This window comes from Osmerus eperlanus, chromosome 1, assembly GCF_963692335.1.
Source record: "Osmerus eperlanus chromosome 1, fOsmEpe2.1, whole genome shotgun sequence".
NCBI lineage: Eukaryota > Metazoa > Chordata > Actinopteri > Osmeriformes > Osmeridae > Osmerus > Osmerus eperlanus.
In genome coordinates, this window is record NC_085018.1 from 16,069,535 (window position 1) to 16,095,116 (window position 25,582).

Here is a 25,582-nt window from a genome sequence, read left to right on the forward strand (position 1 = left end):
GACTTGACTGCAAGATCTGGCTGCAGGGTCAGGCTGCACACCTGACACACACCAGGATAATACAAAACATTAAAGATAGATTTGAGGAGCTCAATCCACTGGGAAAGGCATATGTGGTATTACCACCAACCTTCCCTCTTGTTACCATTCCTTCACCACACAACAACCTATAATCTGGAATGTGTATAATGAACAATTAGCCATAGCCAAATAAATCCTTCGCCAAGAGGCTAAGAGGCTTGGTTTGGGCCCACGGGGGTTGGTGTCTTTTTGGAACTTCCTCTGTGGGAACCGGAGAGAGGCAGAGGATCGCTGACAGATCGCTGTGAGTTACGGCTCTGCCGAGCCATAAACAAAGACAACCAAAAAGGACCTTTGAACTTAACAAGTCCATGCTAAGTTCAAGGGTCAAATAGGTTGTAATAGGGATTTATGTGTCTGTGGCCCTGAAAGAATCAGCGCCCTTTTTCTGTCATTTATCTTTATTTATCTAAGATAAATATATACATAAATAATATTACATGTGTATATTTTATGTTCTAAGATACATAAAATATAAACATGTAATATATGTATTATCAATAAATGAACACTAGAATGGTATGTCTACATTCTGAGAGCAAAGACATACACTATCTACAGTATGTGTTACGTCATACCAGTGGTTTTCATGTGTTTCAAATCTGTTTTCAGCTGTCCTTGCACTCTTTCACTCTCTTTTTTGTCTCTCACTCTCCCTTTCTTCTCAGCCATCTTGGAGAAGGAGACCAGGCTGTGAGATCAGCCTTGGTGTCTCTCCTCACGTCTCCTCAGCCTTACAATGAAAGTGCTGATGACCAGTGGCCCCATCCTGTCGACCCCAGGACTGGACTGTGTAGTGGGAAGAAGGTGTGAAACAACCATTTACAAACATTGTCACATTTGTTTAGAACCCGTAAAGGTCACTGAGAGTTGAGTGCCAAGTGCAGGGAAAACATCAACTTGAGGATCTTCGCCTGACCTTACACAAAAGGGCATCCAGTCTGAGTTGAGTTTGGTGTTCCTGTCTGTAAGTTGTAAAGGCACAGTAATGAGAATGTTGTTTAATAATACCAAAAGACAGTCCCCTCTTCCTTCTATTGACGTGTTTCCAATAGAATTGGAATATTCTATCCAATATTTGCAAAAGAAACAATATTAATAAGACGATTGAATGTTGAATCAAACAGTCCCACTAGTGGTATTTGATTAAATGAAATGCCAACACTCAATAATTCACTTATATTCATAGATGCATGTTTATGGACAGCTGGGTGGTGCCACTGGGGATTGAATGAGAACACCTTTCATTCCCGGAGAACATCCATCCACTCTCATACATCACTGAAGCCAATGCACATTTTGATGATATCTAATCTTTTCAAGTACATGCCTCTTCCTCATTTTTTTATTTCATGAATGATGCCTCTTGTCAGTCCCTCTCATGTTTGAGATAAAGTACGATACAGGATATGGCCCAGTGTTTATTATTCATTTTATGTATGTGATACTTTAGCACTGCCTCTGCTCCTCACCCAGGTTGTCAAGGAGTTTATTTATTGTTAGTTGAACCAAAGATGGATAACAGTGTTTCCACTAGGAACACTAGGGAATACTAAGTGGTTTCTCCTAGTTTTCCATGTGATCTTTGGTGGATCTAAATACTCTGAGATATGATATATCATACAGTCTATCCAGCATAGTAATACTGTTAAAGTATATGTACTGTTTTCATGTTCATAACCTATCACCACATCCTTCAGGCTTAGGTATCCTACTAATACCAGGAATTGTTTACCACTGTTTAGCAACACGCCATTAAGTTCAGATCAGAATGCTTACCCTGGATCAACATAAACACCCCAGGCCATAAACAAGAACAGAAGGTTAATTCAGTAAGATGTGATATAAATAAAGAATGGAAAAGTGGGTCAGCTTTTTATTTTGTTTATCAAGCAGTTTGATGTCTTTAATGTTGCATTCAGGATCTGCGTTTCCCTCCTGCTGAATTGTACTTTTTTCCAGACAATCCTCATGTTTGTCTCAAAGGCTTACTAACTGCAAAATACATAATTACTTTGATTTTAGGTCAAGTTGTTATACAACAAAACAATTGTAGCCTACTTTCTTTCCGTTGCTTTCTAACCTTGGAGAGAATGAGGAAACTATCCATATTCTACATTAATTCAGACTGTTCAAAGCCTTGGGTGAACCTGAGAAAAAAACTTTGAAAAGGGGACCAGTCAGTGTTCAGTAAGACATCTCCTCCCACAACAGAATGTAAACAACTCAGGCTGAACAGAGCTAGGCTACAGAGGAGCAGCCTTATCAGTTAATGAATGATTAAACTGGAGTGTTCTCTGCACAGTCATTGAAACTGATGGGCCAGCCCAAACACCGGACAGCCAAACGTACTAAGAGAGAAATACTTTCATTATCAGATAAAAAAAAAGATAATACATTGGAGCAACAAAGCCAAGAGTGTAATCTTCCTGCATCGGAGGGGGATGGTCCAGAATTGATTGTAAGAGCTTTTTGTTTGCCTTGCATGCCATATTGTTATCTCCCATTAAAGGAGTGTATACACAGCCTTGTAGCCAGACATAAATCATATAGCTTTGGCTCGGTTAGGCTTAAGGAGGAGCAATCAATTACATTCCAGCAGACACAGAAAGTAGCTGAGCCCACTCCCATGGCTAGTCTCATTACCATAATCATCCCCCTCAGCGGTGCAGACACAAACACAGAGATGGGTTTATAAATATTCCAGCCAGTGAGACAATACGTCTCATAGCATCAACGAGAGATGTCCTTAGTACATCGGATCAGTCTGTGCTCAGGTCTCAGTGATCTAAAATCTTCATCTCCATTTCTAAAACTGTAATGTAAATAAATGATCCATGTATTGATAAGTTTGTAAGACGTTTTTTTGTCCAGGTTGAGTCGAGAGCCAGGAGGATGCTGGGGGGGCCAGGGGAGGACAGAGGAGGCAGTGGCAAGTGTAGGTCAGAGCCCTGAGTGAAGGGATCAGCCAAGTGTGGATAGCACTCATAGCCCAGAGACACAAGATTCATCACACAGAGCATCTCTCCTGCCAATAATTTGTCAAAGTAATGACATTTCAAGAGGCCATGACTTGGCTGATTTCACCATAGGCATAATTCAGACCCGTATTGAGGGTGAAGTTTGAGAATTGATCACACTATGTACTGACAGAGTTGAAACAGAAGTCTTTTTCTGGAAAAATAAAAACAAACGTGTACCGTGAGGAAATGAATTGGAGTAAGGGGAAGAGTGGAAGAGGGGTTGTTCAGACAGATGGTGAGAGCCTGCTGTCAGGGACATTCACCATCACCTCAGCTTTGACCTTGCAGGCAGAGGAGTCGGCCACCCTGCCAACTCTGCTGCCCTCTTTCTAACTCATTATGCACATTCCACTTGGACAGACTTTAGTCCAGGTGGTCTGACAGTGCATTATTATTTATCAAACTACGTGATAGAGAATTAATTCAATTCAATACAACATGGTTGGCAGCCTCCTTTACAATTATGGGTTTCATCGAAAATGTTTGTGCTGATTTAAATCATAGATCAAAAAAGGATGCTAAAGTATTTTTTTTCATGACAAGATATTAGTATTAAATCCTTTTTACTGCCTGAAGTTGACCCTTTAATGCCTCTGAACTACGACCAGCAGCAGATTGGATTATTTATGTAAGCAGTCAGCTACTGACTAGGAACATCATTTTATGTCCATCTGTAATCTGGTTCATCAAGTTGGAAGTCCTTTTTTGTGTTCCTTTGAACAGGCTGAATCCTCTAAACTGCTCAGTTATCCGGGCCAACCTTTAAGAGAGGTTGAGTCAGCAACATGGCTATACTCACTTAATAGAGCATTTGGTTTATTACTTAGAATCCATTCGTACATAATCCCTCTATTTTGTAGCATATTTGGGTGAGGATGGGGAAACAGAGTAGGTGTGTGTTTCAGTGAGTTTGCATAGAAACTGAAAAAACTGTAGAGGCTTCGGGGGTTCACAGTCCCTATCCCTCATCCCTCATCTTTACTTTAGTGATTGTAATTGAGTCAATTTGTGAAACATAATCAAGGATTCCAGGTCAGAGGCTGAATGAAAAAACACAACAATTCTCTCTGATGAAAGATTCACTATCAATTTCTATTTAATTTCAAATCCAGAGCACGGATCTGATTCATCCAGAGCAACTATTGATTTTCAAATGAAACCCTTAACACAAACCTTAGAAAGCTCATCAAATATAAAACAATAATTTATTATTTCTCTCATTTTACAAGACATCGAATTGTGTAGACTACTATGGATTTTAAGATGTGTTATTTTCTCTTAATACATGGAGTCCTACTAAGGCAAGGAGACTACAATGTGCTTCAACAACAACACAGAAAGATTCCTCCTCTAACTGTACATATACAATGATATCACTTAATGATGGTAGTCTACAGTATGTAACAGATGGCATGTTGCTGGATGATACTGTTGATAACGTTAAGAATACAGCCGCCTTTGATATCTTCAAACTAAAAACTGTTTGTTTACAATAATATAATGTTTGGTTAAATTACAAAAGCCCTCTCAAAAAGGATAATGCTTTGACCTTGAAGGTAAATATTATTATTTTCTTTCAATATGCATAAGTCATGTATAACAGTAAAATACTGATTATAAAAAACTTGTTAAAAACAAAACAAAATATGTAAATGTCGGCTGTTTACTTATGGCACACAGTCTTTACACACTTACAAAACCTTTCAAAGACCCAAATATTGAGAGACAGATTACCCAATATTATTCAAAATAGCAAGCACAAAGATAGAAAGGTTATTGAAAGCATTTTCAAATCTGTCCTGTCAGATTCATCTTCTAAGTACATCCTTGGAACACTCTGTGGAGCACCTCTAGACCACTTTGGTCAAAAGTTCCTTCAGAAAAGGCTTTTCCTATTTCCTATTTACAAAATGTTGCCACATTGAACGAGGCAGGAATCTCTACCCCAAATGGTAGTGTCCTATTTACAGTACATTACATTCCTGGGCCAGTGTTCCTGGCTTCTAAACCGTGGTCACTGATAGCAGAGAGTTGTACACTCGCGTGCCATCTGGAGACTTAGTGCCGTGGGTCAGCAGTTCCTGAATGGTCATCCAGTTGTCAAATATTTTCTTGTTCCTCTTTTTATTCATCTTTTTGTGGCTCAGTTCGATGATGTTGGGCTCCTTCTTGTCATCCTGGCTCGCCTGATCCTTCAGACAGTCAGCTCGGCTCTGCTTCATGAACTCCCGCCGCTGCCTCTGCTCCTTGGCGCGCACCGCGTGCTGCTTGCGCTCCTCCTTGCTCCAGTAGCGGCCCATCTTCAGCTCGCTGATGGCATCGTCGTCCGTGGTCATGCCGCTGCGCTCCTCCCGGATGCGCAGGGCACGCTCTTTCAGCAGCTTGTCCCTCACAGGCCGCTTGGTGATGTAGCGCGTGCCGTCGCTGCGGATCTTCACCTTCCACTCCATCTTGGCCTCCAGATCCCCAGGGCTCACTGGGTCACGGCACATGCTCACCAGGCTCATCTGACTCTGGGCGTACTCCACCGCGGACTTCTGCTGGATCAGCTGCATGTAGCTCTGGTAGTGCTGTGCGTGAGCGGGAATGTGGGCATGTTTGTATGGGGAGTGGTTCTGCCCTAACATCGAGCTCCTCCCAGGCTTGCTTGGCTCTCCCAGCACGTTCTGCTCTTTCCCGTCTGGCTGCAGGTCTCCCTCTGCCTCCTTCGAGGAAGAGGCCCTGCCTCTCACGGCGCCTCCAGCCTCCTGGACAGGAGAGAGCAGGGGCTTGGGGATCCTCATGTTGAGGCCAGCAGTGCCCGAAGCCCCGGCCTCCTCTTGGTTTGGATCTCCACGGCGTAGAGAGTTGTCCGGAGACAGCTCCAGGGTGAGAGGTGTGCTGCGGCAGCTCTCCCCGGTGTTGTAGGCGCTCGAGCTGTCCTTGTCCGACTTCTCCGGCAGTTCAGTGATGTCAGAGAGCTCGTGGCGGCGCGCGTCGATGCTCGTGTTGTAGTTGCGGAAGCCGCTGTTGTGGAGCATCCACGACTCGCGGTACTGCTCCCTCAGCTGCTGCATCTTGTGGGCGCGGACGATGTTCAGGCACTCCAGCTCGATGCTGCGCAGCTCTTCGTTCAGCAGCTCCAGCTCCTTGTCCACGCCCTCCTGCTCGGAGGCCCCCCCCCCGCCCTGGCAGTACAGGCCCGGCCCGGCCGCGCTCCGCACCTGGCACTTCAGCTCCAGCAGCTCCCGGAAGCGCTCGCACTCGTCGGCGGGGATGCCCAGGAAGTCGACGTCGGCGTAGTCTGCGGAGATGAAGGACTCGCCGCTCAAGGGCAGGTCGGCGCTGCCCAGGGTGTCCTGGCTGTAGGCCAGCTTCCTGCGGCTGCTGCCCAGCGTGTTGGAGGCGGTGGTCTGGTCGTCGCCCATGTTCTCCTGCTCGGAGCTCTCGTCGTTGCGCGTGCTCTCGTCGGTGCGGCCGACGCCGCTGTCCTTCTCGTGGTGCGTGGAGAGCAGCGTGGCCGTGTCCGTCGTCCCACCGTCCTCCTCGCGCTTCTTCTGCAGGGAGACACAACAGAAGGGATTCCTACGTTTGTCCTCACACGCACGCGGGATTTATGTTCATATAACTCTGACATCGACTACTACTTTTTGGCACCTGGAGTCATATTTCAATCGACTCTCTTGGTTCAACTTCGACTGACATGCAGATGAACATGTGCGGAAGATTGAAGGAATACTGGGCGCGCGTGCGTGTGTGTACCTGCTGCAGCATGCTGGCGGTGAACTGCATGGCCTGGTGGTGCTGCTGCTCCAGCATGTCCATGTGAAGGTCGTCCAGGAAGTCGTTCCTGTCGTCGTCCATCCAGCCCTCATCCAGCTGAGACACACACCGATGGAGATATGGCGTCATTAGACTCACACGGCCATACACCTCAGCTCACATCTACGGAGGCTTCCAGGAGCTTCTATTGAGTGCGTCTGAAGCAGATTTCATATCCGTGTAGATTAGCTGTGGTGCTGTGCTGTGTGTTACCTGGATCTCAGGCCTGGCCACCAGGAGACAGACGTTCTGGTTCTCCTCACTGGTCAGCAGAGCTACTGCATCCTCACGGTTCTGGATCTCTATGCCATTGATCTGGGGGGAAGAGGACAGGGGGGGATGAATCATCAGATAGGAGTTTTGATATTTTATAGTATAAAGGTGTTGGATGGGTTGCTGTAAAGTAAGTCATGGCTTTACCTGGATAATCCTGTCCCCCTCTCTGATCCGGCCATCTTGGGCAGCAATGCTGTTTGGATCAATCTGAAAACAATGGAGAAGGTAGGGTGTACTGCTCTAGAGTTGACTATCAGGATTCTCCACATCAACTTATCATGATGGTGCTTCAATAGATAAAAGTAGTGTGTCACCTTGGGGCATTTCATATAAATGAAGGTAAAATAAATCAGGGAGTTGTGATAATGTTTAAATTCAGAAGCATGCTGTCTGTAACCTTGGACTGTCTGTAACCATTCAATGATAAATTGAGTTTGATACAGAAGACTAAGATATATAGCCGAGCATGCATTCACTGCACACCGACTGTATTCTGTAGTTTGATATGTTTAACTTCACGTACCTCACTGACATAGATGCCAGTCTCGTCCTCATCATCAGTTCTGTAGCAGACGGTCAGGCCAAGCTTGTCCTGGATGTTGGCTCTGTACAAATCCACTTCCTAGACCAAGAGAAGACGCAAGCGAAGGGTTACACCTCGCTCTCTCCATCTGAACGGCATCGATTGAATACAAAGTGTGTCTGTTGTTCATTATTGACATGGTCTAGGAACGCACCATCACCAACACCAACACATTCACACAAACAATACTGGCTTCAGTATGGGATCATGGACCAAAAAAGACGCATCAATCCCTCCCAGTAATGATAGCTCCAGCTGGGTGCAGGTGGGGCTGTGTCCCTCCACTGACCCAGTGACAGCATGACAGATGGGTCCCCGCCTTTCAGCTGAGCACAGGCCCGTTTGTCACTTGTCAACACCTGTAATCTTGAAGATGCAGACACTGATAGGAGCTGCGCTGTGCCTTAGGGCACGGGCCAGGAGTGGGCAGTGGGTTAACCAAATAGCCAGAACCACAGCAGCTGACTACTGAAATCTGCCCTAATCCACAACAGAATCCTCAGACAGGGTTTTGTAGAAAAGCTTCAAAGTATTTTAGACACATGCAGGAAGGGGAAGTACCGTACGGTACTGTACGACAGAAATACTAGATCTTGTTGGAGCACATAACAATTTAATATTATTGTTTTCAGTGGCTTTTCGTGACAAAGCCCCTCAAAAGGCTCTGCCTTCTAATCCTGATTCATGTCCACGCCGCTCAATGGTTTCTTTAGGGAACTACATAATAAGGCCTTTAATTGTTGCATAATGCTTCCCTGTGCCATAATACACTGAAGGAGAAAGATAACCACAACCCTGATCTACAGAGGGAGGCTACAGGAGCTGGTGTCTGGGTCTAGGACAGGGTCAGGACCAGCCTGTCTGCTGTGCATCAGCCTGTCTCTGCCCAGGCTGGACTGCTCTCTGCTGCTTTGTGCTTAATGTGCTGCAGTAGGGCGGTGGGGGTTGGCAGGGGTCATCTGAGGAGCACCCGAAAAGCCCTTCTCAGTCAATACCGTCCTTCTAAATCCTCACCACGACCCCATCCAGCCGCCGTTAATGTGCATCACCAGATCCATCAATCTGGCTCTATTATCTGTGCCATCTAATTATCCACTATACATGATCTCCAGCCAGGGCCTCTGTGACAAGCGTCCCTGCAAAAAGACGCATTAGCAGTTGTCACGAATAAGTAACGATGTCACCGTCTCGCATCTGCTCGGGGCACGCTGCGGAACAAACAAGCCACTGGATTCCTGCCTGGCCTACATGGCCGAGTCTTCAGCAGGGTACAGTGAGCGTGGGGTTCATCAATAACCGGGATCTATTGGAGGAGGAGACCGTGCGGTGACTAACAGAGCCATTGAGCTGGAGTCACGGAGGCTAAGTCAGCCCCACTGATGGGACAGCAAGAGGAATATGGCGTCAGCTGTCTGAATGGACATCTTTATTGAGAAAGAGACAGGGAGAGAGGGACTGAGAGAGACTGGGAAAGATATAAAGAAAAGAGAGGAACATTTGTTTAACCTCGTATTCCAGCTCCTCGCGCTCCATCTCCTGCTGTATGCCCTCCAGGAAAACATTGGGGTCGAAGTATGCATGGCCTGGGGGGTGCCTAGGAAAGGGATTCAACAATACATGGAAAAATTAGGAAATAGACAGACCACTGTAAACTAATAAAACTGTCTGACTAGATGGGGAGTTGTTTGAGAAAGGAAAAAGAAGTAATCAGGTTACTTTCTCCAAGTCCAAACTTGAATCAAGTTAAGATGCGTCTACGGCCTGGGGTTAATCTGAAATTAGCATGCCATGTTTTTAATTTGTCTCTCAAATGAATTACATGAATCATGATGGATTATTAAAGGGCAACTGTTTCCGCTTCTCTGTGGGCACTTCTCTCTAGGCTCATGGCCATCCATAGAGACAAAGTAGATTACAGCATCCAATGCAATATGCAAACACTAATTAACAAGGCTATCTTAATGTGTCCATGTGTCCCCTAGAGCATGTCCGCTGTAGCATTTAAATGAACTCGGCATGAAAACCAATATCTCCTGCTGAACCAGAAGCCTACATAGTCTCAATCTTAACTGGCAAGGTGAAAGATAACAGTGAGCAAGAATGAACACGTGTGATGAGGTGTTGAAGCGAGGAGGGCTGGGACTCACTCCTCCGGCAGCAGGTACTGCTCCAGCACAGCCATGGTGGGGCTGGAGGCCGGCAGCTTGGTGAGGGCCATGATGTGCTGGAAGGTGATGTCCGTCTGGGTGCTGATGTCCACCACCTGGGTGTCGGGGCCGGGGTTGGCAGGTTTGGGGCGAGGGGCACGGCGGAGCACCTGAACCATGATTGGATCTTTGGCAGTGCGGAAGGCCTCCACCGCCTGGTCATGGGTGGCTTTGGACAGGTCCTTCCCGTTGACCTAAACAGACACAGGAACACAAGAAGGAGAGGGTTAGGGTTTGACAGGGCCAGGTGTCTAGCGGTGCTGTCTCTCTGATGAGTGTCCAAAATTAACTTTGGATTGAGTTTCCTATAGAAATCCCCCTTTTTCTTCTGACAAGAAACTACAGTTAATGCTGCAATAGGTCATACTCATTATAGGAGCTTGGCTGGAACAAGATTGCTGGAACGTTATAGGCTGGAAAGTAGCGCATCACTCCCAAAAAAATAATAGAAATGGACATTTCACTGACACTGAGCTGTCTGTGTTGCTGAACAACTCTCAGAGGTACCTATTGTACCTTTAAAGAAATGTACATCCATGTGGTAGATAAAAAAAAACCTGTTCTGTATATAAAAGCTCATTAATAAAATAATATAATGGATGATTAAACCATATTTGTCGGATGAGTATATTTCCTTTTGCACACAAATAGTGGAGCAGTATTCCAGCTACGCAATGACTTATTACAGTCTCTGATACAGGGTTAGCGCCCGACTAAGATGGATAGGACCTTAATTAGAAAGAGGTCCTTTTTAATTAATCAAGGTTGTTAGAGTGAGCTACATGGAGGAGGCTTCATTTAGCTAAGTAATTTCTCAGCAGGGGAAAATTTGACCTCCTTTGAGAGACAGCGTGGATGCAGTATGTTAACCTGGGAAGATTAATATGAACAGGCTACAGTGTCAGCGAGAAGAGGCAAATGAACTTTAGATGAGCCACTAAAGCCAATCCTCTTCAGCTCTGATGAATGAGGAGCACATACCCTCCACATCCTCAGCATGAATAGAACGTGCCACCGGATCTTCCGCTACACTCTCAGTTAGAAGAATCCAGCAGAGGGTACAGAGAGGGGTGCGGGAGCCTTCAGAAGGAGGTAAGGAGAACACCAGAGATGGGTCCTCCTGCAACCAGCGCTGTGCACCCTGCGTCAACAGACCGCCTCTTGGCTTATCTGCACTTCAACAGAGTTTCAGCCAGTTCCGCTCTCAATCAGCACAGGATTTGGAATTTGTTGGTTTGTGATTCCTGGACGTGTGGAAGCTTTGATAACATCTAAGCCCCGGGCTCTTCTCATTTCACAGGCTTGTCACGCTCCTTATTCACACACACATGCACACATGCACACACGTACACACACACAAACACACACACATACCCACAAAGAAGCAAGACTAGGGCCAGCAGCGTGTGACGAAGATATGATGAAAACTTGCATGATTCAGAGAAACTCAAAGGTGATGCAACATGGTTGAACCTAGTCTGCACATACGTAGGAATACATATAGAATGTTATTCATCTGTTTCACCCATTCTAGCAATCTCTTTCACTTACACACACATGGACAAACATAAACACATTTGGGGATTAATTTTCAGAAGCTTGAATACCGTTTCCTCTGGCCATGTTAGTCTCATTCTAATTCACAGCAGCAGTTTACTAGACTTATCTGGGATGCCATGTGACAGCACTTATAGCAGTAATGTTCACCATGATCCTAAAAATAAAAATATATTTGCAGAACAGGTCTAGCTACTCTTGTCCTGGATCATATTTGCAGTCTGCTTAGTTTATATATAATACCCAGTCTTGTATTTATGGGAATCTCAATCTGCTAAATTGTCACCCAAATTGTCACTGAGTTTTGAGGTATGGAGGGAGAGAGAGGGAGATAGAGGGAAGGACAGAGTGAGAAGGGGAAATTGTTCACTTTAACTTTTGAAGAGGTTATGTGCCCACTAATAACCAGAGAGGATTAATGCTAATCCCAGCCTGCAGGATAATTGGATCATCTCCAATGGTTTCGACTTCCTCTTTTCCTACATCTTAACCTGGTTAGAAAGTAATAGCTTCCTCAATGTGAAATTGTTATTGACTAATTATACACAGAATTATGGAATGTTCATGGAATGAGAGGGTTCTGCACAATCAAAATGGAAAGAAAACTACACAAGCATATTTATGAGACATTGAGTACTTCCACGCATAAACACATGGAAACTCTTCTTCCTCTCTTCCCCTACTTTCTTGTGATGGTTCAGAATGGACTGTGACGGTTCAGATCAGCTGAGACAGGGAGCAGAAGTGTGTGTGTGTGTGTTTCTCTCGCCTCGTTTCCCAGGAATCTCAGTGGCCCTTGAAGGCAGCGACCCGGAGACAAAGCTTGGCCCCTCGAGGAGAGCTCTGAGTATTCTGCCTCAGTGCCCTGAATGGGCGAGTCTCTCTGAGTCAGTGAGGGTGTCCCACCACCCCTATCCCCCCCCTCTCACCTCTGACATGGAGCAATCCTGCGCTGCGCTGCATAGCGCAATGACAAAACTACACAGAACTTAAACACACAAGCAAACACAGTATGTCTCACTTGCAAGCCAACATGCTGATTAGTGAACTCTTTACCCGGTACCTTCTTCAAAACAGAGGGCTTGCAGCTAGCCTGCAAAACTACACACTCCACAAAACACATGCTAGGAAGGAGCAGTGAACAATTCTTTATAACATTTCATCAGAACAAATCAGCAGATATAGCTCTAAAATTTCTTAGCTGTAAACAAAGTCTAATGCATGGGCAAATTGCATAGGGAAATTCCAAACACTCAATTGGTCTGCTGACACAAAGCAGCAATGACTGGCATCTCCAAATGATTGTTTAAACATTTCACACCCCCTCTGGAAAATCCTATTGAATGACAGGAGGGCAGCACGCTCCGTCTTAAAAGGAATAGTAATGAGGTAAGAATCATCTGCCTGGTGTGTTACTCCCAGGGGCCCTCATTCAGCCAAACCCTCAAAGCCCTCTGATGAACACATCAAATCACTATGGAGATATATATGAGAAGTCTTCTATTTCTCTCTGGTTCCAAAACCTGAATTTAAAGTGTGTATGCCTGTATGGAGGGTAACTAACTCATTTGATCTTCTTAGTGGGCCGTATTTGTGAATCTCTGATCAAGTTGTTGGTAGCCCGCTACGTCCTGAGGGTAATCAGGAACAGCAGACAGCCACGCTACGCTGACATGGTCACTCTCACACTCTGACTCACCGCTGGAATGCTAATCCGGCCAGATTAAGACCTTCGCAGGTGTGAGTGTGTGTGGGCATGCGTGTGTATTAATCTATCTCTAATTGCTGACTTGCTGCCAAAAAAACTTTTCTGTCAGCTCTGTGAGGCTTGACACTTTTATGTCATCGAAGGTGTGCCACATGATGTGTTGAAAACATCTGAAATGTGACAAATTAGATCATCAACAAATGGGTTTCAATATATATATATATACATAAAAAAGAACATAATTGAAGAGGAACTGTAAGAAAAAAGGGGTGAATGAAATAGAAAGTCTGTCCAGCATGGTGAAAGTTTCCTTGAATAGCAGAACGTCAGGAAACCCTGGGAAGCTCAATCTATAGACAGCAGCTCACAGGGCCAGGAGCAGAGCAGCCTCCTTTCTCCTCTAAAGTCTCCCTTTCTGCTCCGATTCACTCCTTAAGCACATTATGCAGTCGGCACATTACAAACAGAGAGGGTTGACGTGATGAGATAGAGAGAATGAGAGAGAGGGAGAGGGAGAGGGAGAGGGAGAGGGAGAGGGAGAGAGAGAGAGAGAGAGAGAGAGAGAGAGAGAGAGAGAGAGAGAGAGAGAGAGAGAAAAGAGAGAAAAGAGAGAAAAGAGAGAAAAGAGAGAAAAGAGAGAAAAGAGAGAAAGAAGACTTGAAGGCTTAGTTTCAGTGGGCCTATAGCACTTGAGTGGCAGTGGAAGAGTTTTGAATGCGGGTCAATTCAGCCTGAAACCACAGTTAATCTGTCTTTTATTTCACCTTTTACCATTCCACAAAAAGCAGTCCAACTCAGGAAGCTTGGTTTTAGAGAACGTGTATGCATTTGCGCTGCTCAAAGACTTAAAACACAGCAGTCTTTATTTACAGCAACTAGAAGGCTTACCGACAATTACGGACGAAATTGCAGAAAACAAATGGTTCCTACAGGCATGGCAGGCTGAAAAAGACACTACTATTTACTTTCTCCCAATCTGATTAAAGCATTGGACATTCTGATGACACTACATCAATCAAATACCCAAATCACTCCATCTAATCAACCCATCTAATGAGCAAAGCAGACGAGATGGTCTACCTATCTAGTTCCTCCAGTGCCTCCCACAGTGCCCAATGAAAGCGAACAGCTCTGTTATAGATGATATACACTCTACAAGACAGGTGCTCTAGCAACATGCTGTTTGTGTGTGTTCATATTAGGCCATCATCGTCTTAGGGAGCCCCTCAACAGTCAAGCGACAGGAAATCCAACATGCACAATAGCGATGGGCTTGTCCATTCAAATATGACCGTGAGTAAAGGCACACAGCCAAATCACACAGTGATTGTCGGTTGAAAGGGACATCAAAAGAAAGTCGTCCCCCCCCCCCCCCCCCCCCCCCCCGTTGGAGGATCCTAGATTTGAGTCCTAGGTGGCCCGCTTTCGCAGGTCACAGTCAAACATACACCCGGCCTCCCTCCATATTCATAAGAACACCAGGCTGGGATTGTAGGCAGGGCCCTGTGCTGAATGAGTGCTCTGGGAGGCTCCACTCTGCAAGCCAGATAATGAGGAATAATGACCCTCCATCATCTGCATCAAAATGGCCCCTGCTTCTTGGTGCTCTTTAATAAGTACTTACGGCCCTCTGTCAAGATGTTTTATTCATGACGGGGTGTACACACACAGGGGACGCCTCGCTCTATTTATGGGGTACATGTGTACCCACACACACGCCATCTGATGTCTTCATCAGGTCCTGTCTGATGTCTGACATTTACATTTTACATTTACATTATAAAGCTCTTTGTAATGTCAGGTGTTTATAAACCCTCTATGGATTCTTAACTGTACAGTGCTACTGAGTTCATATATATTGAGTTAATATTGCACCTGTTAGCAGCTTTATTAGATAACCTATCCAAAATGATTGATCTGTCACAGAGGATCACATATCACAGAGTTCTGTGTGGTCAAGATGTGTGCTGTTATAACGATCAGCCCAGCCTGTGTCTATCTATCTACATTCCCATCGGTGTCCCCAAGAGTCTTTCAATTTCTGACATTGGCGGGGCCTTTGTGTCAAAGGAAATCATCTGTGTCATTGGAACAACCTCAGGTGTTCATGTCTTAAATGTTGGAGTGGGTCCAGAGAGCATGTCCTGTCATTCAACAGCGGAGGAAGAGTAATGCGTCACACTGACCTCACATAAAGCTTCCACTGAACAGTAACTGCCCCCCCTTTGTACATAACATAGAGCCTTTGCCCGGGTCTATTTCACCTGTGACACTTCACCGTGGGTGAACACCAAAGGTCTGGCTTATCTTTCCTGTGTTTAGTCTGTCGACTGTCGTGTTTGTAAATATAGTCATGACATTGGCTTTTAATTCCCCCACAGTGTGTCCTACACTCTTCGCGCGGGGCGCGTTTGTTGTGTCTGTCTGTGTTGTATCCGTGCTGTGACTGATCCCACCCCCGGTGCCATGTGGCATGTGCCGGGGTGGAGTGTGGAGAGAGCAGGGAGCCAGCCTGGGCTGGAGTGAGCACTCCCCTGTGGCTGCTAGCCACCTGCTCCAGTGTTGAACAGATGTGGAGGCGCACCAGGGTGAACCTGCCTGTTATTATACACACAGTTCTGGCCCGACTGGGCCTCCCCCCTGCCTCCCCCCCCCCCCCCCGGCTCTAACGGCTTTGTTTCTCCACCCTGCCTCTGTCAAGCCTCATTACCAGACAGGAGGCAGAGGCGAGCGCACCGGCTCTGCTGCTCCTTCTGTCATGGCTGCTTTCATGACAGGGGTCCTGTCAGTGGGGGTCAGGGCCATGTTGGACAAATATTTTCATCTCATTCGTCTGTCTGGGTGGAGACACGTCAAACATTCCCCCCCCCCCTTTTGCCACCGTGCATTGTTTCCATTTGACGATCCAATACTAATTTGAAATATCAGTATTTACTGTAAATATTAGCATTATATACTGTACAAAGAAGATCTCCTTCTTAGATAACCCAGACCTGGGTCTGACATCAAATGACATGTGAATCACTTAGCAACTGAACCAATCAGTCACATATTTTGCACTGATTAATTCTATGGATCCATTTCCAAGCAGGCTGACTGTAATGGGCATCGAGAGAGGGGGCTGCAGGGATAATTCAGCCCGGGTCAAAGCGTCAATGGCTGGCTTGTGTTGGAGCTCTAATTAAGCTCAGGGTCTAATACACAGACACAGACAGGAGCCGCTGCTATTGCATGGCTCTTCTGGTGAGATTAGCTTCCCACTGTCAGGCTGTAGAGTTCCCAGCTCTCTACCTTCACTGTCCGGACAAAAGAATCCCTGCATGGAGCTTGCCTTAGAGGAGGAAACATGGGGTTTACAGCTGTTACCCAGGTCAACTTATTATGGAGGGAAGCTGCCCAGAACCATCTCTCACTCTGTCCCTCAACTCCAATATTATTGACTGAGAACATTCTACTACCTCTGATTCCCCTTGACACATGCATTTTCATGGCAAGAGATGAATAATTCTTGTGATTCGTCATCGACATTAAAAAAAAATCCAAAACATATATGCAGTAGGTAGACAACACATCTCTGTGTTTGTTCTGTTTTCCCCATCTAAAGCAGTTTAAGCTAAGTGAGTGTGAGAGACAGTAGAAATGTTCTGCCTCCCTACGTCTCTAGAGAGCAGTGGAAGAGGGCAGAGTGGGCGCAGTGCCAGGAGCTCTGATCAAAAGCATCCGTGTGTTTGTGTGTGTGTGTGTGTGTGTGTGTGTGCGTTCTATCAGGGAGTGTAGCAGTGCTGCTGCCTGGTCTCTACTGTATGAACCTGCTAACACAGACCTCCCTGACCGCCCAACACTTCACACACAGCTCCAGGAGATTCATTACCAACACACGCCCAGGCCGACAAACACACACACACTTACACACACCCTTTTGCCCTCTTCAGTAAGGCACCCGCATGTCACAAACATTGGCATGCGCCTGTGTGCACTTGGGCACGTGTGCATGAGGACAGACAGATGCAGGCATGCATGCCCTCACACAGAGAGGGCACAGAGGTCTGCAGCATGCCTGCTGACCATGCAGGGCCCATGCAGAGATATCCTGACAGTTCACCCCAAACACCCGGAGGTGTTACTTTACTGGTTTTTATTGACAAAAGGCAGTTGCTATAGAAATGCCCTGTTTTCATTGGATGTGACATTATGTTGTACTCGTCAAAAGCAAATTATCCAAATTGCGAGTGACCAAAATCTAACTTTTACGTTTACGCTTGATCCATCATCATGCGGCCATGCTCGCAAAAAGCCCCAAGCAACAAAGACTTCATTATCTTTTCAATTAGAGACAGTGCAATGGTGGATTGTTAATGGGTTCTTCGTAGCCTAACGAATATTGCTCTTTCACCATTGGCTGTTTGCTGCCAAAAATAGAACAATCCACCCTAAAGCAGGTACTCGATTAAGCGAACCAGAGACAGATAGAGCTGTTCTATACTGCATGGAAAGTCAAATTGCCATATTCTGGCAATGTCACATTCAGAGCTCGGTTCAAAGTGTCAGACATTCACACTTTCACACAGACAAGACATCTAGAGAATATCAGGTGTATTCTGTGATGCTGCTGTGAGGCATGTCTGGTGCTAGCTAAGTGAACTAGTGTAAACTTGCTCAGTGTGCTCTGTCCCAGCTCAGGCAGACAGCTGTGGTTGCCGGGGTCATTGGCAACGCAGGGGGATGCCATATGACCAGCAGTAGGACCCCAGCAGCAAACAGCCTGCCAATCAAGCACAACTGACAGGCAGGATGACAGAGTTGCTGTGACCGAGGTGAGAGGAGGACAAAGGGACAGAACAGTCCTGCCCCACAACATATTCTGCCTGCCATCTTCAGTTTGGGACGGGGGAAGGGAGAGGCGAGGCAGGGGGAAGGTGGAGGGTGGGGGGCTTTGCTCCTTTCTGATCCCAACATCGGCTGTTTGACATCGCCAGAATCCATTGAGCATCTCAAAAAAGCAGCCCCACCCTTCGCGGAAACCTTTTAGTCATTTTAGAGGCGGCCCTGGCATGATCAAAGCAAGGCGATTTGCAGACCCAAAGCTGAGACTCCTCTGTCATCTCCCACTAATGGGGCAGAGCAGTGTTTTGGGGGATAACGAGGAAGACAGACAGAGAGCCTCATTAGCTTCCTCCAGCCAGCCACGAGCCACCCAGCCGCCTGCTCCCAAAATGGGCATGTCGTTTGCCGTGATAAGAGGACAACACAACACGGGCGCCGCCCGTTATGGATGAGCAGGGGGAACAAGAACACGCTGCTCTCCTCTCAAGAATACAACAAAGTCTGTCTCAGTCTTACGCTTTGAACCACTGCTTTGTCTGGTGCCTAGAACACACAGGATCTTCGTCATTAAACATGATCCCAGCAAAAAGGCTAAAGATGAAGGAACCGTTCTTGGGAGAGTGGGTTGATTTCTGTGACAGCGGGAGTCTGAGAAGAGGACAGAATGGTCACATACCCCAAAGAACTTCACGAGAAACCCCCTCTGCTGGGCATGGAGCAGACTACACACCGTGCTCAGCATTCGGGCTAGCAATTCTCTACCCAAGGAACTTTTTCATTGTTTGTTGTTTAAAAAATGTTTAAAAAATACAATACAACTTGATCTACCTTGAGATGAGCATCTGATGTCAGCAGAGGGAGCAGACAGCTGCTTCAGATGCAGTTCAAATGAGGACAAGACGGTTGTCAGAGAAGTGATAAGAGATGGTGGATGACTCCCGCACATCGTTCCTCGCTCGGCAGAGTTCTCCTGCTTCTGTTTCTTACGGCTAAAAAGTAGATCTCCATGCCATGATTTTTGAAATCAGTACCCGAGTCAGACAATAAAACTTTAAAATCATTGATGTATTTTGTTAAGTTATGGTTGGGGTTCATTTCTGTGCATTAAGACCATTAGCACAGCCACATAGCACACATATCATATTGTATAACAATATTAAAGGAATAACAGCCCATTCTTTACAGATAACCTTTGTACAAATAAACTTTGCATCAGAATTCCAAAAACGATAAAGGGATTTCGAATGAAAACATACCCTCTTTTTGTACAGTGTACATAACATGCCTTGTCTATTTCTTTAGAAAAGAATGTGCAAAATAAGCAAGTAAGAGTGTTAAACATAAACTTTCGATGAATTCAAACAGGGGTTAAAAGCAGAAATGACAAAGTCAGCACTGCGTTGACAATGAGGAGGTGGGTGTGTGGTCAGCACACACTAAAAGATACATTCAGAGCCTTGTCACTCCATCATCCTTTCTTTAACTAAAGATCTTCACCTCTCCCTGACCCTGTGCACAGAGATCACACTGATGCCCCGAAGGGGGCAAGCCAGACAGTCACCACTCCACCCTATTCTGCTATACTCTGTTCTGTTCTGCTCTGCCCTTCTTATCCAAACCACACACATGGGTGAGAACATCAGGGAAGCCAGAGCAAAGAAAACAAGTCTGATGCCAGAGGAGAAGCTCTACAACTATCATCTAAAAACAAAACAAAATTGAAAATAATTCTGCCAAATAAGAAATTTGACTAAATAGAATTCTGAAAAACAGTACACTTAACTAGAAAAGCAACATTCAGCAAAGTTTCTTCCCACAGTTCTGTACCAAGTTCCATGAAGAGACGGTTGGAACAAGTTAAGCCTACCTGGCAGACTTCATACAGCAGTTTGTACTGCTCCTGTGGCTTCTGCAGGGTACAAAGGCTGCATCCCATCATGGAGGAGAGAGGGGTCTCACCATCCAGTCTTCCCCTCTAGCCAGACAGGCAGGAAGAGATGGGGAGATATGTTGTTCTGCTTCTCTCTCTCTCTGTCTCTTACTGTCTTTCCTTCTCTGGAGTGCCTCACTTAGAGCTTGACCACACAAGTCTGCTCTTTGTCCCTACTCTCAAGTCCAGGAATTGGCTTTAGGTTTAGCTTTTAGATTGACATAAAGGCTGCCCTGCGTGTATGTGTGATTGACTGAGAGGGAGCACACTCTCAGTCTGTCCCTCAGTAACACACACACACTCCCTAGCTCTCTGAGCTGCGTCTGCTCTCTGTTAAGCCTGCTGGGGCTAGCGCCACCACACAGTCTAGAGACACCCCCTCATGCATATTAAGTGTCTGCTTATTGAATAATCATGAGGGGGGCTGCTCCACAAAAATGGGGTGAGTCAATAAAGGTAGAAAGTAAGTGCCAACTATGCTTAATGTAGAAGCATTCATTAAAACTCATAGCGTCTATTTTCTGCCAAGACAAAGTGAGTGACACAGAATCTTTTTTTGTGTTCACAGCAAGCAAACATGACTCTCAAGGGGTCAGAGAAGCGTGTCATTCATAACAGCTCCACAATTCCTTTTGAACATTTGAAGTGTGACAATGAAGTCAGCCCTATGAAAAGAGGATTGGAGTCCTTTGTTTCTATCTAAGGATTAGGGAGAAAAGTTATGAAATACTTTCTCATGAAAGGAGGAGATTAGATAGTATAGAATGGATATTTCCCTGTCCTCTGCTGAATGAAGTCTTTATTATCATGACCTTTGGCATTTGCATTGTCAGAGAGTGTCCATTCTCTCCCAATGTATGTAGGATAACAGCCAAAAAAAAAAAAAAAGAAGCAGCCTGGATGTTTACCTCAGACTTCACCGTCATAGAGAGCAGGCTTCATCCGGCAGACCATCTGATGCTAAGTGACATGTCATTCTCTGCGTTCTCGCCGTGTCCCAGTCCCAGTCGGGGGCTGCTCTCAGCAGAGCGGCATCTGACAAAGGGTCATCTCCGATGTCGCAGACCTGGCATCAACCCTGCCCTCCACTCTGGTGCCACGCAGCCAACCAAGCCCAAATGCCAATTAGTGCCAACGAGCAGGGCGCCGGGTGGCCTTGCGTATTACGACCCAGGGGCGTCAGGGTGCTCCCAAAAACAGAGTGCTTCTGTCTAGGCAGCGCTACTGTACTCCCCGCTCACGCAATTACCGACACACCACCTCGTCCAGTCTGATGTCACTTGGCAGGCAGACCAACATGCCTGCACCCAGCGGGCTGGGAAATGTAGTCTCTCGACGCCAGTCCAAACACAACACACACACCCATCCCAAAGTCCTACAGCATGTCCAGGCGCATGACGTGACATGTCATTATGGATGGCGTGACAATCCATGGTAACATCACCGAGAGAGGGCCACTCTGACATTCTCACCCCCTCCATCGCCCTCCCAGCCAGGATACCATTCCCCGCCTGTCAGAGGGAAGGTTATCAACAAAGGAAATATTATTTCAGACACTCGTCTGCAGGGCTCCAGCCCATATCCGCTCTGCTCTCGATGCTAGTCTGAGGTGAGTCCCAGTGTTTGGCTCCCGGACCTGGATGTAGGACATGGTGGGAGAGGTGGGGCTCCCGAGGGGCCTCCTGGTGTTGACACTGGTTCATGAGCACGGAGCAGAGGGTTTCCTCTGGCCCAGATGTTTCCACAGATGCCTATCAGCCAGCAGCCCTGGCTGCTCTGCACCACAATCCTCCTCCAACAGGAAGACCTCTGTTTTTAGCGTCTGCGCCATCCTGTCAGTTTCTTCATCTCCCGTCTCCGCTGAGGAACAGCTCGCGGATAATCATCTCCTTTCCCACCGTTGTGGTTTTCAAAAGATGGTGCATGTTTTAACAACAGAGATTATATGATCATTTCACTCTGCTGACGAGTGCTGATAATAAGACTGCCACAGGCAACCTGCAGGGATACCTCTATTTGGTAAGAGCTGCAATTATAATCAGTCGAATTGTGTGTAAACTTAGACTGAAAGCAGGGGTTGGGTCCCCATGGTCATTGTGTGATTAACTGAGTCTTGGTTGTGTGGAGTGCTTGGCAATGTGAGCACCATAGAACATATTATTATTATGTTCATCTTCTCTATCGTCATAGGGAGCCTAAGGCTGGGATAAAGGAATGATTTCGAGAAGATCCTCTTTACTCATTTTTATTTTAAAGCATGGAAAAGAACATAGAACACTGAATCCATAGTTTATCCAACATGAAGAATTCAGACAGAGACTGTTTGGATTGTCGGACGGAACAAGTGCTCCAGAATGCTGTCACTGAATTCATTAATTTCCTTTTTTTTTTGTCACTGATCAGTTGTTGCCTTGACAACAGCTTATTTGTATCCCTGTCCCTGTGCATGGGGACTGTGGAACCTGTCCTTTTGGGACAAACAGCCTTCAAACATTTGACCCGTGGACTCAGGAGAGAAAGACAGCTCAACTCTCCTTCATTAGAGAAACGCACAGTAGGTCAAACTGCCTTCACACAGAACCCTGTTAACAAGTCACACCTAAAGTAATAATGTCATGTGGCTTGTCATCATAACACTGGGGGGTTTGGGGGAGGTGGTGGTGTTGGTGGAGGGGGGTTCTAGGTGGATGGAGACAGACGAGGCAGGTTTGAGGGGCGACTGTCCCCCCCTCCTAATTAACTGTGAGGTCCTTTCCCAGAGCAGCTCCCCTGTGCTGGCAGAACGCTTGGCTGGCTCATTCATATTCATGGGCGCTCTGTTGTCCCAGTGGACCCAGTTTACCAGTTGAGGTTTTAACTACAGCAACAGAGGGATCCGGTGACTTCTGCTGCCTGCCACACGCACTACCAAACTCCTGACCAATCACTTAAGCCTTCTCTTGACTGAAACACTGCCGACACATCCCTGTCTTTTCTCGCCCTCCAATCATTTACATTTGTTTTACCGGATCTTCAGAGTGCTTAATTTAAGCAATTTTGAGGCACGCCGCTTTGGATAACAGTGTCTGCTAAATGAATAAATATAGAGTGGGACTGCGCAGACCACACGTGGAACAGTGGGTGACCACTGGCATATATTTACAGTCAGTGAGCTGACCGGTCTTTGACTCTAATTTGACTAATTAAGGATTGACTGGAGGCTCTAGGGCAGGGTTAACAGTGTGTGGACCTCAGGCAGCCCTGGTGCTGATCCCCAGTAGTGCTTAACAGGGTTATCAAAGCTTAGCAACCGGGCAGTACCTCTCTCCCAGGGTCTTTACCCAGCCACGGAGTTAATGGAAGCTGACCTTGACATTTCAACACGCCACACATGAAAATGTCAGGCTATCATTCTCTCCTTTGGGGACCGATCGACCGTCCAAGAGTTTAGAAGCACGGTCGTTAGACCTGAGCGTGGACCAAATGTTACGTGAGAGGATGAGAGAGAAAGAGTGTGTCTGAGGGAGGGAGAGAGAGATAGAAAGAGTAGAGTAGAGAGAGATAAAAGAGAGAAAGAGAGACAGAGCAGGGCCTCAGCTTGGTGTTGAGACTGGGTTCAGAGGGTGAGGACGTGGAGAAGTGTGGGGAGTGTGGAGCCTGATGGTGATAACACTGAAAGGCTTGATGGACAGCTCCTTCTCACACTCTGACAATGCAACATCAGCAGGAGAGGGTGGGAGGCGTGCGAGAGAGAGAGGGAGAGAGACAGGGAGAGAGAGGGAGAGAAAGAGGGAGGGAGAGAGAGAGAGAGAGAGAGGGAGAGAGAGAGAGAGAGAGAGAGAGAGAGAGAGAGAGAGAGAGAGAGAGAGAGAGAGAGTGTGAGAGAGCGCGAGAGAGCGAGAGAGTAATAAAGAGAAAGATAGAGCCAAATAGAGCAAAATAGACCAAAAGAGTGATAGAGTGAGAGCAGGAGGATGGACACCAAACGGAGGGGGTAATTGGAGTCCCTGTGCTCTATTCCATGCCTTTGTGGCTCATGTGAGAGTGTGTTCCCGTGTGTACTGTATGTTGATGTGTGTGTGTTTACTTGTGGAACACCAGGTTGTGTATTATTCATCAGAGAGCTGTCAGCTTCACTCTGAGCCACAGATGCGGGTCCAGCAGGGACCCTGGCCAGGGAATGAGATCCAGCACAGCTTAACCAGCCATGCCATCTCTTTCAACTGAACACTACAACTGGCTGTGTAGGGACACGGCTACAGAGTGCTAAAGGGGCATGTGACCACAGTAAATCTACACAGTATGTCAATATAGGAGTTGGTTAGTTGCTACTGCTAGTCCAATGCAGGTTGTATGTGTGGCTGGCATGACCAACTCTCTAGATGATAAATATAAAACATTTATTCATTTTAGGGGGAAAATGATGTCCTCAATAATGAAATAATGATATGTTTCCAGTAATGTGAAAAGCAGCAAACACAAAACCTGTGGTACAATCACTTATTGGAGATATTATTTTCAATTTTAAAGTATCATTCTACACACAATTTTCCTATTAACGGCACTGCTGCCTCAACAGCATGTACTCAGCAGGAGCTAACAACAATATCACTATCTTGGTCTACTGCACAATCATGTGGGATATGGGAAAACCAAACACAATCACTCTAGAAAACACACTGCCATATCTGATAAAAATATCAAACTTGATGCCAGATAGGAAAGCAGATCCACCACTTTTAAGTTACTCTACACACAGTGAGCCACGGTTCTCAGGCAAAAACAGACACAACAGTGTTCACACGAGAGAATACACGACCGCAATCTGCCTTTCTGATTGTGTGAGTGGCTCAGAGCTGCTGTCTGGGGTTTTCACACAGGGGAGAGAGATGGATCTGAATGTAAATAAGGGGCTTGTGTTGACGGAGTGACTGTGGCTGTGGTTGATGGTCTGCCCCCTGCTCTGCTCTGCACTGACCCAGGACCTCTGCCACAGACTGAATAAGCGACCACCACAGGTCATCCAAACAATCACAACCTAACCTTTGCTACTATAAACATTCTAGAGCAATTGCCCACTGGCAAGGTATCATAAAAACTGTTTACAGCTAATTATCCAAATGCCATGCTATTCCTCCATGAGGTAACTCATGGTGCTTGTCAACAAACTTATTAGGTGGGATATTAAAGGAGCTCATATTTCATCTTTTCTCTCCTGTGCTGAGGGCTGAGCCTGCTGGTGCAGCTCTGTGGTGGGGCCCCCGGCCTCACATGAATGAGCCAGTGGTGCATATGTGGGCACTGGCTCCTGTCAGGAGCTCATTACCCATCAGCCCTGGTGACAGACCTGCCAGCTCTGTCGCCATGCCTCATGGGAGTAGAGAGAAATGATGGAAAGTAAAGATGTAGGGAGAGAGGCACTGAGGGGTGAGTGCATAAAGCAAGGCTGCAGAGCTATGCTGAGGTGGGACAGTGAGTGAGGAGACCATGGCTCAAAGAAGCTGAATCAGCATCTGTGTATTCCCAAGGGGGCTGTCATGTCTGTCTGACAGGACTGTGACAGGAGAGTTACAGGCAGCATCCATGTTCAGGACACATCTCATTACATTACAG

At 46.3% G+C, this 25,582-nt stretch overlaps 1 protein-coding gene across 3 annotated transcripts in view; it reads right to left on the reverse strand.

Annotated features, from left to right (window-relative positions):
• Positions 1 to 4,290: 4,290 nt before the first annotated feature.
• The window catches only part of pdzrn3b (PDZ domain containing RING finger 3b), a 52,757-nt gene continuing 31,465 nt past the window's right edge, over positions 4,291 to 25,582 (reverse strand). For 2 of the 3 annotated variants that reach the window (XM_062463731.1, XM_062463721.1), the window contains 7 exons: positions 9,912 to 10,165; positions 9,271 to 9,358; positions 7,705 to 7,803; positions 7,326 to 7,388; positions 7,119 to 7,220; positions 6,846 to 6,962; positions 4,291 to 6,640 (listed from right to left, as the gene is read on the reverse strand). In XM_062463731.1, coding sequence (XP_062319715.1) covers positions 5,108 to 6,640; positions 6,846 to 6,962; positions 7,119 to 7,220; positions 7,326 to 7,388; positions 7,705 to 7,803; positions 9,271 to 9,358; positions 9,912 to 10,165 — 2,256 coding nt within the window. In that variant the 3' untranslated portion in view covers positions 4,291 to 5,107. Of the gene's footprint in view, positions 6,641 to 6,845; positions 6,963 to 7,118; positions 7,221 to 7,325; positions 7,389 to 7,704; positions 7,804 to 9,270; positions 9,359 to 9,911; positions 10,166 to 19,927; positions 20,272 to 25,582 lie in introns of those variants that run through there. The other variant, XM_062463739.1, reaches the window with a different exon arrangement.